Source organism: Macrobrachium rosenbergii, chromosome 53 (assembly GCF_040412425.1).
Source record: "Macrobrachium rosenbergii isolate ZJJX-2024 chromosome 53, ASM4041242v1, whole genome shotgun sequence".
Classification (NCBI taxonomy): domain Eukaryota; kingdom Metazoa; phylum Arthropoda; class Malacostraca; order Decapoda; family Palaemonidae; genus Macrobrachium; species Macrobrachium rosenbergii.
In genome coordinates, this window is record NC_089793.1 from 44,859,311 (window position 1) to 44,874,980 (window position 15,670).

A 15,670-nucleotide genomic window follows, 5' to 3' on the forward strand; every position below is an offset into this window, starting at 1 on the left:
TCCACGCTGTGGTCCTATAGACCTGTTTAACCTTGTTGAATCTCTCCCAATTCAGCGAGTATTACCATTTAGGTTGTTCCCTGCAGTACTGACCAAAATGTTTTCTTCCCTTCCCTGCACAAGTGATCTACTAGCCCATGACCTATCTGTTGGCCAAGAGGAATTTTTTAGCCAAAGAGGTCCCTCTTACTAGAAAGAACTATCCAAGATCATTTCTGTCCTTTTCCCACGTGCCAGCCAGTCACTGGGATTATCATGTGTAGACACATAGGACAAGACCAACTCTGGAATTAAAGAGTTTATTTCCTGCATTCTATTTGTCACAAATACAGGGAGAGCACTTTTCAATACTAGCCAATTTAGGGCGACTTTACTGTCCAACCAAACGAACAGTTCTACAAACTCATCCTTCTCAAAGGATTCTTTAATACATTTGGCCATTCTTGATGCTAGCAACAATGCCATCAACTCAAGTTTTGGAACATTTAATTCTTTAATGGGTGCTACTCTTGCCTTTGCCACCATTAAATAGGAGTTTTCGTTCTTAACTCTACAGGCTACACAATCATATGCTAACTCACTGGCATCACAGAATATGTGTAAGGAGTCCCCCTCTCCTAGGCTAGTATTCCTAGGAAAGGAAATATCGAGACATCCTTCCTAGTCTTCGGATAACTCAACCCATTGTTTCTGTAATGGGTCTGGGAGTTGTTCATCCCAATCCAGCTGTTGCTTCCACAAATTCTTCAGGTATATCTTTGCCCTAAACTGCAGCAGAACTTTGAGCAAGTCAGCTGTTATATGTGGTCCCGTCCACAAACAATAATTCAAGTTTAACCCACTTTTCCCCTGTCTGACCTATCAGCTAAATACTATCCTTAATAGGGGTTGTTGCACTGTCCCTTTCAATGCCATGATGTCCCAGGACATGACAGTCTTCCTCTGTTTTAAAATATTCCACTCTCTCTATGAATCTCCTATCCTCCTGATCCTTCAGGATTTTCTGGTAGTGTCCTAGATACTGAGTGTCTTTCTGAAACTTGGCACACTGTTTTAATCTATTCAAAGTCAACCCAAAGTTGGAAGTTAATCTCCTTTTATTGCCTTTCCAAGACAATGCCACAACGTCCTGTTTGTCAATTTCAGAATAAGTTATAGTACTCTCAAAGTTCTCCAATACTTTCTGTTCTTGTTCCATTCTTTCACCGCAGTCAATACCTAAATGATCCAAACTCCATAAAGTTTCAAGATCTTCCCTTGGATCCTTTAAATGAGCAGCCCCTTCAGCCATAATTATGGTCAGTTTCCACTGCCAGTTTTAAAATGGAAGCGAGTCTCCTTGGTGGGAGGAGGACTACATGTTCCGGTTACCACATTGTCGAAACTTCGACAAGAGAGATTGTACTTTTCCGCAAATTGCGGTATAGTCTTATGTATTCTCTTTAAATTTACGTAAAGTGGAAATGTGTATTATGTAGAAGAAGGATATTATGTTTCGTTGTTTGAATTTAGTAGTAAAAAATGTTGTCTTAGTTGTTTCGTGTGTTTGATTTTAAGTATACTTGTAAGAGGTGTCAAAGAAACGAGCAGGTAAAAGTTACTGCTACTTTATTACAGATCCAGGCAGTTTATATAGCGGCCGACTGGCGCCGGTCCGCGAAAGACAATGGAATTGACTGTGACCTGAGGTCGAAACAATAAACAATAATATACAGTGAATGAGTACAATTTACAATACAAAACATACAGAACTTCAATATGGATACAGTCTTGATGCCTGTGAATGAAGAAACATATGATACACAATGTGTGACATTTGTATAAATACGTATAAAGTAAAAATGGTTAAAAATGTGTGACCTGGCACGTTTTAGGCATGACTAATTGAGTGTGTAGAAAATGGGAAGTCACCAAAGAAAACATGCTCAGCGGAGACTTAATTAATGGCGCCGCCGAAACACTACGCTGGCGCCGATGTGGTGACTACAAATACTCCCCCCAAGACGTGGGACGCGTCTGACTAATCATTATATCTGCTGGGACGTTGAAGGGTGCCGCGGCTCCTTGAAAATAACAGAGGGGTCTCCCGCCTGTGAGGCTGCTGGCTGGGCGGTCCCTTCCTGGGGTGGCCGTGCGCCCGGCGCCTGCGGGGGTGAGGGCATGCTGGAGTGTGGTTGGGCGGAAGGGGTGCCGCGGCGCTGTCGGTGCTCTCCGACAGGAAGGCGGGCTTGAAGCGGTCTATTGAAACCCAGTCGTCCTTCCCAGGGAGTGCCAGCCGGAACGCCTTGCTGTTCCGCTCCAGCACGCGGAATGGTCCCCTGTAGGGCTTGGTTAGTGGTGGACGGACAGCGTTGACTCTGACGACGACGTGGGTGGCGGATGACAGCTGTGGCGGCATGAAGGTGGTTGATTTGTCGATGTACGAGTGCCTGCAAAGGGCGAACTTGCCGGCCACGTCGCGGAGCCTCTGCAGTGATGGGGCGTGGCGTTCATCTGTCACGAGCTCTCCCGGTACCATGAGGGGTTCCCCGTAGGTCTGTTCGGCTGCAGACGGGGTGCCGTCGGCTCTGGGGGCGGTTCTCAACCCGAGGAGGACCCACGGTAGCTGATGTTTCCAGTCTTCGGCGGTGCAGCGGGCCATGAGGGATGACTTCAGGGACCTGTGGAAACGTTCGACCAGGCCGTTGGCCGCTGGGTTGTACGCCGTGGTGGTGTGATGTGTGGTTCCCAGTAGTTGAGCCAGGGTGGACCACAACTCGGAGAGGAAGGCGGGCCTGTCGGTTGTGATGTGATCCAGGGCGCCGGCGGCCAACCCAACTGGAGAGCAGGGCCTCGGCGCACGCGCTGGCGGTGGCTTCTTGCATGGGTGTGGCTTCGGGCCACCTCGTCGACCGGTCTACCACCGTCAGGAGGTATCCGGATCCGCCTGATGGGGGAAGGGGCCCGACGACGTCTATATGGATGTGGCCGAAGTGGCGCTCTGGCTGCGGGAACTTGCCTACCCCCGACTGCGTGTGACGACCCACCTTGCTGGTCTGGCACTGCAGGCATTGTTTTGCCCAGGACGTGGCGTCCTTTTGCACGCCGTGCCAGACGAACTTTTTGAGAGCAGTTTGGGCGTGGTCCTGCCGGAGGGGTGAGAGTCCGTGAATTATGTCGAATATCTGGCGGCGTGAGGCTGGAACCAAAGGCGGGGCTGACCTGTGCTGATGTAGCAGAGCAGGCTTGGGCCTTCGGGGCGAGGGTCACGTCCCGCCACTTGAGGGACGTAATAGCGGTGCGGTATGCTGGGGTTTCTGGGTCAGCGGCCTGTTCTCTGGCGAGGTCCTGGTAATCTACACCAAGCTGCACTGCGTTCAACTCGACTCTGGAGAGGCGTCTGCCACAGGATTTTTCTTGCCGGGAGGTACCTGACCGGAACAGGCAAATTCGGCTATGGATGAGAGGTGGCGCTGCTGTCTGGAAGACCATGCGTCCCCCTGCTTCGTGAAGGCGTGAACCAGTGGCTGATGGTCTGTGAAGATTGTGAAGGGCGTCCCCTCCAGGAGGAACTTGAAGGCCGAGCTGCACGGTACATCGCGCAGAGTTCCCTGTCGAAGGTGCTGTAGCGGGTCTCTGCGGGATTGAACTTCTTGCTGAAGAAGGCGATGGGCTGGGGGCCGCCGTTGATGATTTGCTCCAGGACAACACCGCAGGCGACGTTACTGGCATCTGTCGTCAGCTGGAGGGGGGCCTTGGGATCCTGGTGTGCCAAGGCGGTTGCCTTGGCGAGGGCGGCCTTCGTCAGGGAAAAGGCCTGCTGCTGGCTGGGTCCCCAAGACAGGGACTTCGGCTGGCCTTTTAGGACTTCCGTCAGGGGCCGTGGTGGCGCGATCCCGGGATGAACCGCCTGTAGAAGTTTACCATCCCGAGGAACTCCTGGACAGCCTTGACGGAGGTGGGGGTCGGGAACCTGGCTACAGCTGCCACTTTCGATGTAAGAGGGCGGGCGCCTGTCAGAGACACCTCGTGACCCAGGAACTCTGCTTTCTGGACGCCGAAGGTGCATTTGTCAAAGCGGACGACGAGGCCGTTCTCTTGGAGGCGCTGCAGGACTGCCCTGATGTGTCTTTGGTGTTCGCTGTGAGACCTGGAAAATATGAGGATGTCGTCGACGTAGCAGATGCAGAACTTTAGGTCCCCCAGGATTAACTCTGGCCAAGGATGGAGATCGACAGGGGCCTGGTGCTGTAGGAGAGGATGGGGGTTCCGTTGGCGGCCGGGTCTGGTGTCTGGTTGCGGTCCTCTCTGGATGCCGGGAAGATCGATTTAAAGGCCACTGTGTCGACCAGCATCATCCTGCCGGAGATGGTGTCGCGGACGTAAAAACCTACTGTTTTTGAGTCCCTGGGTTCTTCGGTTGGCATGGCGGTTTGTCCTGCTGGCCGCCGCCACCCCCGTTTTTTGAACGGGCGAACGAGCAGGGCAGCAGGCAGTTTCGGGCGTCCTTTCCGAACCACTTGTGGTAGCGGCAGAAGGCCGGGGACCTCCACCTGCTGTGGTTCGGTGGACGTCTGTTGGCGATGGCGTTGATGGGCTGCTCTACGTCCTCTTCTGACTGGATGGAGCTGACCGACTGTGTGGCCGGTTTTAGCTGCTGTGAAGCCTTGACGGAGTCTGTAAGATGTTGCGCCGCCTCTGAGGTCCTTGATAGGAAAGGAGCAATTGCAGACTGGGGTTTACTGTATGTTATGTATTTGAAAAAATTGCCAAAAATTGAGTAGTTTATACTGTTACCCAGGTAGGTATATAGTATGCAATTTGATCAAAATTGCCATAGAAACTTAGTATATCCATCTAACTCAACCACCCTCTAGCTATGTTCAAGAATACCTTTTGTATAAAAGGCCTTGTTTTTATACATAAAAGATAATTTGTTTTAAAATTTTTCTTTTGTCACAAATTTCATTGTCATCATGATCCTATCTCATGGTCCTGGTGCAAATGAAAAATGGGAGGCAGACTACCTCCAGTTAACTATATTGCCACCAAGTTTCAACTGCTGTTTCAAGCAGGCACTGGAAATACCTGTATTAATAACCGATGTTGTATATTTGAGGAAAGTTCACCATACCTGAATAATATCATTTTCAGTACAGTAATTCCCAATTTATTTACAGGAAACATCGTCTGCTAACATAAACAATGAATGAAGATAACTTTCAAGTGGAATGCAGTGATGAGGAAGTTGACAAGGCCTTTTCAGTAACACCAAATGGTAAGCTCATTTTTATACCATATGCCAAAATCATTCTGAAGGCCCTTTTGAATGTTTCAGACAAAGCAGAATGAATATTGTGCTGTCTGGCAATTCTTGAGGTAAATTCTCACTGAACTGTTGTTGGTTATGACAATCTAAAGATCTTGAATGTATTTCATCGTATTTCTGCCCAGTTTATAAAGTAATTTTGTGGCGAATTCAAAACCACAAAAACAGCACACACTACCCTGGTCCTGGTTGCTGGAAGATGGGAGTAAGGCCCACGGTCGCCAACACAGCACACAAAACCACACAAACCAAACCAAAACAGAAAAACACATCGACTCACGAACAGCAACAAGAACAGCACACTAACAAGGAAAACAACAACTCTGCATCAGCACACAAACAAACTGTTTTAGACCAAAACGACTGGACCAGCACTAGCTCTGACTCAAAACTGCCTCCAAAACCGAAAATCACATATATTCCACAGATGACAGCGCCGTAAACAAATCCAACTAATTCATCCCTCTTCCAACAACCGAAGCACTCACTAACGACAATTACACACTCTCTCTCTCTCTCTCACAAAACGCAACAAAAACAAATTTATTCATCCCTCTATAATTTGTTAGTGCTATTACTATCTAGTAAGAATCTGTCCAGCAAAGAATTTAGCCTAGGGTGTAATGCTAGTACAGGAAAGTTGAGACAAACATTCTTATTACTGGTGTTGTAGTTAAGCATGGATTAATTTCACTTCAAATCAGTGTGAGCATGAACCTTTGGGTGCAGAGGTGGGGAGGGTCAGTCTGTTTGCGCTTAGAACACTCACCCCACTGACTGAGCAGAAGTGTCAAACAATTTTCTTTGATCGCTAGGTAAACTCATACCTTGTGTGGTACACGAAATTTGGTGTCATTTTAAAGCTAAAGAGTGTATTTTCATTGTGTGTTTGAAATAACAAAAAATAAGAACAAACATGACATTTTTTTATAATAAAATAAATTTTCATATATAATACCAACTAATTACATAGCTATAGTTTCTACTTTACGCAGCAGCTCGAAATTCAAAATTCGCGGTATCGCGCTTTTGTTTTGGGTGTAGGTATACTGCCCCACCCACTTTCTGGGAAGAATAGGTACAACATAACTAAAGAGCACAATTGCCTTTTCATGCCTATGTCCACAGAGGGGAGGGAGGGATCATGTAATTATTTGCAAGTATAACTTTTATTTATTATAAAAATGTCATTTTATAAGTAACTTATCAAATAATTGAGCATAGCAACCTACATTGATTGAGGTGGACATATACAGTACTACCCAAAACTGATATGGGAGGAGAATTTGAATAGAAAGTTAGCTAGCATCTTGAAATGCTTGTTGTAACCCGACCTGGTGAGGAGCAACGCAGATGGGTACTGCTCTACAGTTCTCCTCGACCTGCATCAGCATGGCGGTAGAGCCAAGGTCAATTTGATGGAATAAAATGTGAGGTTAACGCAGGTTGCAAAAAGCAGAATCCAAAGGGTCACATAAATATGTGTATATGCCCCTGCCTCTGGGCACACAGTACAGTAGAACAATAAAAGATCAGATAAAGTTAACCTACACCACCAATGAAATTTTAACCAAAGCCATAAATACAGACAGACACTCGTGACTAGTGTTCACCAGACTTCCTAAGAAAAATTCATCCTTATTCAAGGAGAGTGATAGAGGAAAAGAAGGCCTTCCTCCTGTCCTTCATTCCCCAGTACCATGAAATTTCGAAGAATGGATCGCACTGTACTTGCATTTTTTGTACACTTTAATATCCCAGAACATGGCAAACACTGACTTGCACCTCCAACATAAGTTGCTTGCAAATTGAAGAGAGACAGATTACGCCTGAAAGCCAAAGACGCGTGCCACTGCTCTATTTCATGAGCCTTTACTACATAAAGGGTAGTAAATCATCTTGAACTCCGAACAAGCTCAAAATCACGAGATCACAAAGAATGCACGTATTTGACAAAGACGCTGGGGTCTTTTCACGAATGCCAAAGAGTCACACAACTCTGCACTCTTGTCTTTTTCAAGGTATACGTCAAGGCTCTTACAGGATGAGGCTTTCTTTGATTGACAGACCGCAGCATCAGACAGGCTCTGATTGAAAGAACGAGGCCAAGGGAAGGTCGGGTCCTCATTCTGGCCAAAAAAACTAAAATCAGTGGTATACCATATTGCTCAGAAAATCCCATTCTTTTATCGATGGCATGAGTTTCACTACTTCCTGGGTGTAAGCCATTGCCATCAAGCAAAAGGTATTCTTCGTCAGATTCAGAAGTGACGGCTGATTCAGTATCCATAAACGGTAGTCCCGACAGCCATTTATGACCACATCCAAGTCTCCGTTAATTTAGCATTTAAGCTTGTTTACTAGTATTAAAATGTTTCATTAAATCGCTGATGTCTTGTTTGAAGACAGGTCTACTTCCTTTTATGTTTAAATACTAAACCAGCATCGCTCTGTAACCCTTGGATGGTAGATGTTGGCAGTCCTTTCTTTATGTTCTAAGATGAATAGAACAGATTGTCACAGACGTTTGAGAAGAGGAGATATTTCTCTCCCCAGCAACACTTCTTGAAAACGCCCACTTGGCTTGGTAGATCGCAGTAGAAGATCAAGCACTACACTTAGCAACAGCCTGTGCAGCTTCCTGAAAATCCTTTTTACTTGACAGTCTTCCTGACAGTCTGGAAGCCTGTCAGAGCGAGTGATAAACCCTGATGGAATCGTAGTGCGGTTGTTTGAGAAGATTTCTTCAGAGGAAGTAGCCTTGGGAAGTCCCGCCGCGTTAGCTTAGTAGATCGGGAGCCACTCCTTGTGTGGCCAGAAAGGGAGCAACTAGGGTCACCAACACGTTGTTGTGTGTGTTGAACTTTTTTAACACGGCCCTCACCATGCTGAAGGGAGGGAAGGTGTAAAGGTCGAGGTCCGACCAGTCTCGTGCATGGCTTCTGCTGCCCCATGCTTGCAGACCGGAGCTGGTGGAACAATACAATGGAAGACGATGGTTCCTCGACATCGCAAACAGGTCTAGATGGCTTTCACCACAGCTTCCAAAGGTCGGTGCACACCTGTGGATTGAGTGTCCACTCTGTCGGTAGAACCTGTTTGCCACGACTCAATTTGTCCGCAAGGACGTTCATTCTCCCCTGAATGAAGTGGGTCACTAATTGGGTCTCTTTGCTTGCCCACAGAAGAACTTGTCGCTTCGTGAGCTAAAAAGAGAGTCCCTCCTGATTCTTGATATAAGTCAGGGTGGTCATGTTGTCCGAACAGACTGCTGCTGTCTTGTTGAAGGTTTGCATTGCAAATGCTGAAGTGTTTAACCTTAACGCTGATCAAATGCATTTTACGTCGACAAAAGTTGTCTGTGCCAAGTGGACGAAATACGCTGGACTACAAAAAAAGTTATTTTAAATATTTCATGAAAAAATACTTATAGGCCTCGTTTGCAAAAAATTTTAAATCACGCGCCTTGAGGGATGCTGGGAGTTTACGGATCACGCTGTTGTTTTTGTTTACAAGTGTGACCCAGCTGCGCATGCACGAATTTCTTTCTTATCCCAAAAGAAAGCACCGCCAACTCGCTGAAAATCTCAGAAATTCTTTATCACTGTGTCGTAATTTTTGTACTGTCATTAGCCTTTACATAAAGTTTATATATAAAATGTGTGCAATTTCATGTATAATACAAAAAATAACTCATGGTTGTAGTTATCACTTTGACATATTTTCATATAAATCACGAGTTGTACTTCAACCTTCGGTCACTTGACTCGACCGAATGGTCGAAAATGCACTAGAATAAAACTCTTACATTATAGTAATATTAATCATTACCTTCATTTTGCAAACACTTGAGAAGCCTCAGCACAATATTTGATTTATGGTGAATTTTGGAAAAACTTTTTCCTTACGTCCGCGCTTAACTCTGCTGAAAATATCAGAAATCTTTTTTAGTCACTTTGTCGTAATTTTTGCACTGTTTTCTATTAGTTGTTACATAAAGTTTTATATATGAAAATGTGCGCAATTTCATGTAGAATACAACAAAAAATAACTCATGGTTGTAGCTTTTATCAATTTTGACATATTTTCATATAAATCATGATAAGTGCCAGGGTTCTCAACCTTCGGGTCAACTTGACTGACCAAATGGAAAATGCAATTGTGTTAAAACTCTTACATTCTAGTAATATTCAATCATTTACCTTCATTTTGCAACACACGAAGTTCTAACACAATATTTCGATTTTTATGGTGAATTTAAAAAAACTTTTTCCCACGTCAGCACTAACTCTGCTGAAAATCTTGTAAGAGCTCGACGCCGTTTCCTTCCAAACACGCAGTGTTCGCGGTGTTCGCCGGGTTCATCGGAGTGGACAAGACAACAAGAGTATCTTGTTTTCTTCTAAAGTAACGTAGATTTCAACCATACCGCTGTTTCTCCTCAACCATTGTTGGGTTCGATGCATGTACAATCACCACTACTTGCATTGCCATGCAAGCATTCTAATCAAGTACTCATATTCCAACGAATCTTCTGTATCAAACTGTGTATGTTTCGTTTGTGAAGGCCCGCCAATTCGATGACTGATGAACACGCGAACACACGTGTTTGAAGAGATCGGGGCCAGCTCTTACAATCTCAGAAATTCTTTAGTCACTTTGTTGTAATTTCTTGCAACTATTTTATATTAGCCGTTACATAACATTTTATATATGATAATGTACGTACTTCGTAGAATACAACCAAAAATAATTCATGATTGTAGCTTATCAATTTTGAAATATTTTCATAAATCATGATAAGTGCTAAAATTTCAACCTTCGTCAATCTTGACTCGAATCGAAATGGTCGAAAATGCAATTGTGAGCTAAAACTCTTAAATTCTAGTAATATTCAATTGTTAATCATTGCAACAAACGAGAAGTCTCTAGCACAATATTTCGATTTATGGCGGAATTTGAAAAACTTTTCCTTACGTCCACGCGCGCTAACTGCTGAAAATCTCAGAAATTCTTTAGTCAGTTTGCCATAATTTTTGCACCATTTTACATTAGCCATTACATAAAGTTTATGAAAATGTATGCAATTTACAACAAAAATAATTCATGATTGTAGCTTTCATCGAGTTTTGAAATATTTTCATATAAATCACGGTAAGTGCTGTATTTCTCAAACTTGTCAACTTTGACTGAATTTAAATGGTAAAAATGCAATTGTGTTAAAACTCTACATTCTAATAATATTCAATCATTTACCTTCATTTGCAACAAACGAGAAGTCTCTAGCACAAATATTTCGATTTGGCACTTGAAAAAACTTTTTCTTACCGCACGCCACTGAAAATCTCAGAATTTCTTTAGTCACTTTGTTGTAATTTTTGCACTATTTTATATTAGCCGTTACATAAAGTTTTATATATGAAAATGTGCGCAATTTCATGTAGAATACAACAAAATATAACTCATGGTTGTAGCTTTTATCAGTTTTGAAATATTTTCATATAAATCATGAAAAGTGCTGAAATTTCAACCTAGGGTCAACTTTGACTCTACCGAAATGGTCGAAAAATGCAATTATAAGCTAAAACTCTTACATTCTAGTAATATTCAATCATTTACCTACATTTTGCAACAAACGGGAAGTCTCTAGCACAATATTTATGGTGAATTTTTGAAAACTTTTTTTATGTCCGAAGGCGCGCTAATTCATGATCATTTTAGATAATATTTTCTGTGTTGCTTTGATCGTTTTACAATTTGTTATATACCAAAATCATCGCAGTTTAATGTACAATACAACGAAAATAAAATAGCTCATTAGCTAACCGCTTTGCTCATGTTTGTATTTGTATGCCAATTATATATGAAATTTTTTTGCTGTCATATATTCCAATATTTAGTACATGATAATGATATTTTTTCATTTCATGGTTGCATACTAAACTTCAGGCAATGAGAAAAAGAGCCAAAAATGATTTCTTAATCTTAAAACTAAGGTAGCAGATTTTTTTTAAAACTCATTTCCGCTTTGGCGTAACTCCTAAACCCCGGCATACAGCAGACACATTTGTAAATAGAGGCTCGGCGCTTAAGGAGTTAAAGGCAAAGTGTCAGAGGATTTAGTTATTTTTAAAGTTTTAGCTCACACGCCCTCGGTACAGACTGTCATACTTTTTAAGGTTGCATAAAGCTCTGGTTTTATCGGGAAATTAGTTTTACGTGTGTGAATACTCTTCTGCAACCCCCTGGCAGGTTGAAATGCTTGACTTATACATCATGCAGGCATTAGACTGGCCACTGGTGCTTTCAAGACCTCACCAATATCAAGCCTGTTGGTTGATGCTGGGGAGTTGCCTTTACAACTCCATCGCCAGTCATCCATCCTTCGCTACTGGTATAGGATGCAGAGACTTCCCAGTTCTCAAGCCTTTCAAATTACAACAGCAAAAGACAGTTTAGGCACTGTGAGATGCATCCTAAATGTCCACAACGTGGCACTGCTGATATCAGTAGATAAGAGGTGCTTCCTTATAAAATGTCAGTAACCCTGCCATGGAAATTAATAGGAATTTCATTTTGTAAATGTTTTTATGGTTTTAAGAAAAATATGACAGATATAGAGATCCGTTTCATATTTATGGAACACAGTGAGGTTCATAAGGATTCAACTTGTGTATTTGGATTTGGAGTTTTTAGTAATAAGTTTTGAAACAGTGGTGCACTCCCTGTTTTAACATCTATTTTTAAGGTAGAGTTGAGCTGGGATTTAAATGCTATTGAAAAAGTAGCAATTATTGATGAAACAAACTTTACAATTTTTAGTGATTCTAAGAGTGCATTACAGGCACTCAATGTTTTGAACTCTACTAACCCCTTGGTTTTAAAAATTCAGCAATGGGTGCACCTACTATTATACAAAGGAACACAGATTAGTTTTTGTTAGTTCCGCCCAGCTAAGGAAGAAGAAGCTGATGATTGGCCAAAGCAGCAGCTCTAGATTTACTCTCAAGGAAGTGTCCACTTTATATAATGATTTCTTTCCTACATTGTAGTAAATTTATAATTAATTTGTGTCAAGAGCACAGGAGAAAATAAAATGAAAGAAATTACAGATGTTATATTTCCTTGGGAGTATGGCAGTATGCCTAGAAGATGGGAGACTGCTCTTTGCTGCTTAAGGATTGGGCATACTCACCTAACACACACCTTTTTGATGGACGGGGAGAATCAACCTTTTTGTGAGGATTGTCTGGTCCCCTTGACTGTGAGGCACTTGCTGGTTGAGTGCCCCAGTCTTGGTGATATTAGAAGCCTTTACCATTCTGAGGCTCTTGATCGGGATGGCAGGTTCATTGCCAAGATCCTTGGAGAGGATGTGGTGTAAGATGCCAGTGGCATTTTTAGATTTATTATCGATGCTGGTCTTCTTACAAAAATATAATATTTCAGTTTTTTTATATATCTGTTTATTGTATTTATAGTATTTATGCTGTTCATTTAATCGATATTGGCATCAATGACCCAGTTGTCACAATGCCAGATAACTCAAAATTGTTCATTCATTCCCCCGTGCCTCCTTAGGGGTACACTGGGCTGAACCAGAGCTGCCTTCTTGCTTGGCATGCAGATCTTGTGTAAATGAGCACTCAAAATAGAAATCCTGTTTGTCCTTTCAGCCTTTATGTGCATGGTTCACCACATGCTTGGGAGTTGCGCTTGTAAGGCAGTGTGTTTGTGCCCATTCCCTTACTCCTTCCACTAGCCCAGATACTACCAAGTATAAGTTCCTCGTTGGGCGAGTCGTTAGAGTTGTGGGCTAGCACTCACTAAGCCCGAGTTCGAGTCTCTGGCCAGCTAATGAAGAATTAGAGGAATTTATTTCTGGTGATAGAAATGCATTTCTCGCTATAATGTGGTTTGGATTCCACAATAAGCTGTAGGTCCCGTTGCTGGTAACCAATTGGTTCTTAGCCACGTAAAATAAGTCTGATCCTTCGGGCTAGCCCTAGGAGAGCTGTTAATCAGCTCAGTGGTCTGGTTAAACTAAGGTATACTTAACTTAGCTAACAAGTATAGGGAATGTGTTATGTCGATGGATTCCTTATCCACATGGCATTCAGATGGCAATGCTGTCAGGTCTTATGGTGTCTCCCATTGCACAAGGCAGAATACTGACCAGGACACTGAGAACTGAATGGGCAAGGGAGCAGAAACAATAGATTTCTTCACCTCGCTGGAGAGGAACCAGTCTTATGCTTTGGGTGATTGCTATTCTGAAGAACCTCAACAGTCCTAGCTGAGTAGCATTGGGAGAATATTTTGCTCATTTGTGAGCATAAGAATCTCAAATTCTGCTCCACTGCTGGCCACCATCTTGCTGGATTGAGCCACCCTTGGGTGTGCTCTGAGGCAAGACCATCAGTCAGGCGCTGGCCTGGCTCAGGTTGCTCTGGTGTCTCTGGGCCAAGTGAGCCCATGTGGGTCAGCTTGCAGTTCAGCAGATCAGGTAAGCTCCTCCTGCAGCTCAAGGGCCAGAGGACAGAGACTACTTTGCATTGATTTGTCAGTCTTATGGCAGGGAAGATAATGAGCCTCTGAGAGACTGCTGCTTGTGCATCCTCTTTGGCTTTTTGGAGGTTAAAAAAAGCACAGCCTGTTGGCATGCAGATCAGGCTATCTCATGACTAAACCCCTGATTGAACATATTGGCATTTTGTGTGATAGGTGTCTGCCCAAGGGACAAGCAGGCCAAGTTTCAGAAATTATGAACATCAGAAGGAAAGGCATTGACTTTTCCAGTGCAATTAGAGCTTGACCACAACTCTTGCCTTGAGAAGGAGAGACATGGTTTCATCCATTTTCTCTCATCAGGTTTCCCTGAGAGCGCCTAACTTAAAACAGCTCAGTGTTGGGCTTTCTTTACTATGTCTGTTACTTGGACCATCCTGGTGGTGGGTTTCAGTGGCTCCTGCTATGGATTACCAACACTATCCTTTGAATGATTTGGACATGAGAAATGGTAGTGGATAGTTGGCTAGAGAAGCAGTAGATATGGAAGTAGCAGGATAAAGGCCTGTAGGAAGGTCCAGGAACAAGGAAAGGGAGTATAAATGAAGTAGAAAACTCCAGGACATGTTAGAGTGGGGAAAACGCTTGATTCAACCCCATAGTGCCAACATAAAATTTATGATGATAAATTGCAACCCATGTTTTTCTAAAGTATCTAGTAATGAACCTTCAAAATAATGGAATTCATTTTATTGCATGTTAATGGTGATATTTAAAGTATGAATTGATGTCTTGCTCAGTTTGCTTAGGAGATGAATATAGATGAATTATAGCTTAACAGCAGCACTTTTTTGACCCAATATGCAATGCCAGTACAAATTGTTGTTATACAGCAACAATATATACTGTATTTGATTTTTTCCTAATATTAGACTTTTCAGGCTAGAACCTATCCCTGTGAAATCATAAGATTGTATGAAGTTAGGTCATGATGGTAGGTCTCCAATCACATGGAAATGGGAGCTTGAAAGATCGACTTCACCCACCTCACAGAATGACTCGAAAGTGAAAAGGAAGAGGAGGAAGCAAAGTATGCTGAGCACTAGCTTTATCTGCAGTGAGTTATATGTTGTAAGGCTTAAACCTCTGGATATTGATGAACATTTGGCTTGATTTCTATAATAAAGAGTTTTCAAATCTTCATCAGTATCCACCAGAAGTTAACAAAGATAAGTGGTAGCCCATTGGTTGTTATAAAATTTCATTAAAATCCAGTCACTGGTTTGCATGTAATCCTGCTAACAGACAGAGATAGCAGACCAGAAACATAACGTACTTGGCAGAGGTAGCAGTGTTTCAGTAACGTACTTGGTAGAGGTAGCAGTATTTCAGTAACCTACTCTGGCAGGGGTAGCAGTATTTCAGTGAGGCCAATATAATAGATTAGAATAAGACAGAAAAGATTTGGTATAAAATACCTTTTATACACCAAAAAAAAAAAAAAAAAAAAATTACTAACTTTGTAAGTAAATGGGTGTAGTGGTCAGGAGTATGAGATTACCAGGGCTTTCATAAAGTGCAAATAGATTGACAATTGGCAGGAAGTTTGGGAGAATAATAGAGGAAAGGCATTTATTTTGCAAAAGACAGCATGTGGATGACCATGTGTTCTTATGTAAGGTGAACTGGAATTCCAGGTGTTGGATTTATATACACAATATCGTTATTCCCATAAGATTGTTTATTTTGAACATTCTTACTACCGTACAGTATACCTGTATGTTTGTCAGTCATATGATATATTGAAACCTTTACAGTATAGCTATTTTTATCCAGTACTTTACTTTCAGAATA

At 42.7% G+C, this 15,670-nt stretch overlaps 1 protein-coding gene across 1 annotated transcript; it reads right to left on the bottom strand.

The window, feature by feature from the left end:
* Nucleotides 1-865: 865 nt before the first annotated feature.
* On the bottom strand, nucleotides 866-1,291 carry LOC136834118 (uncharacterized). Its single transcript, XM_067096376.1, has one exon. The coding sequence runs from the start codon at nucleotides 1,289-1,291 to the stop codon at nucleotides 866-868; it is 426 nt and encodes a 141-aa protein (XP_066952477.1).
* Between the last annotated feature and the right edge of the window lie 14,379 nt (nucleotides 1,292-15,670).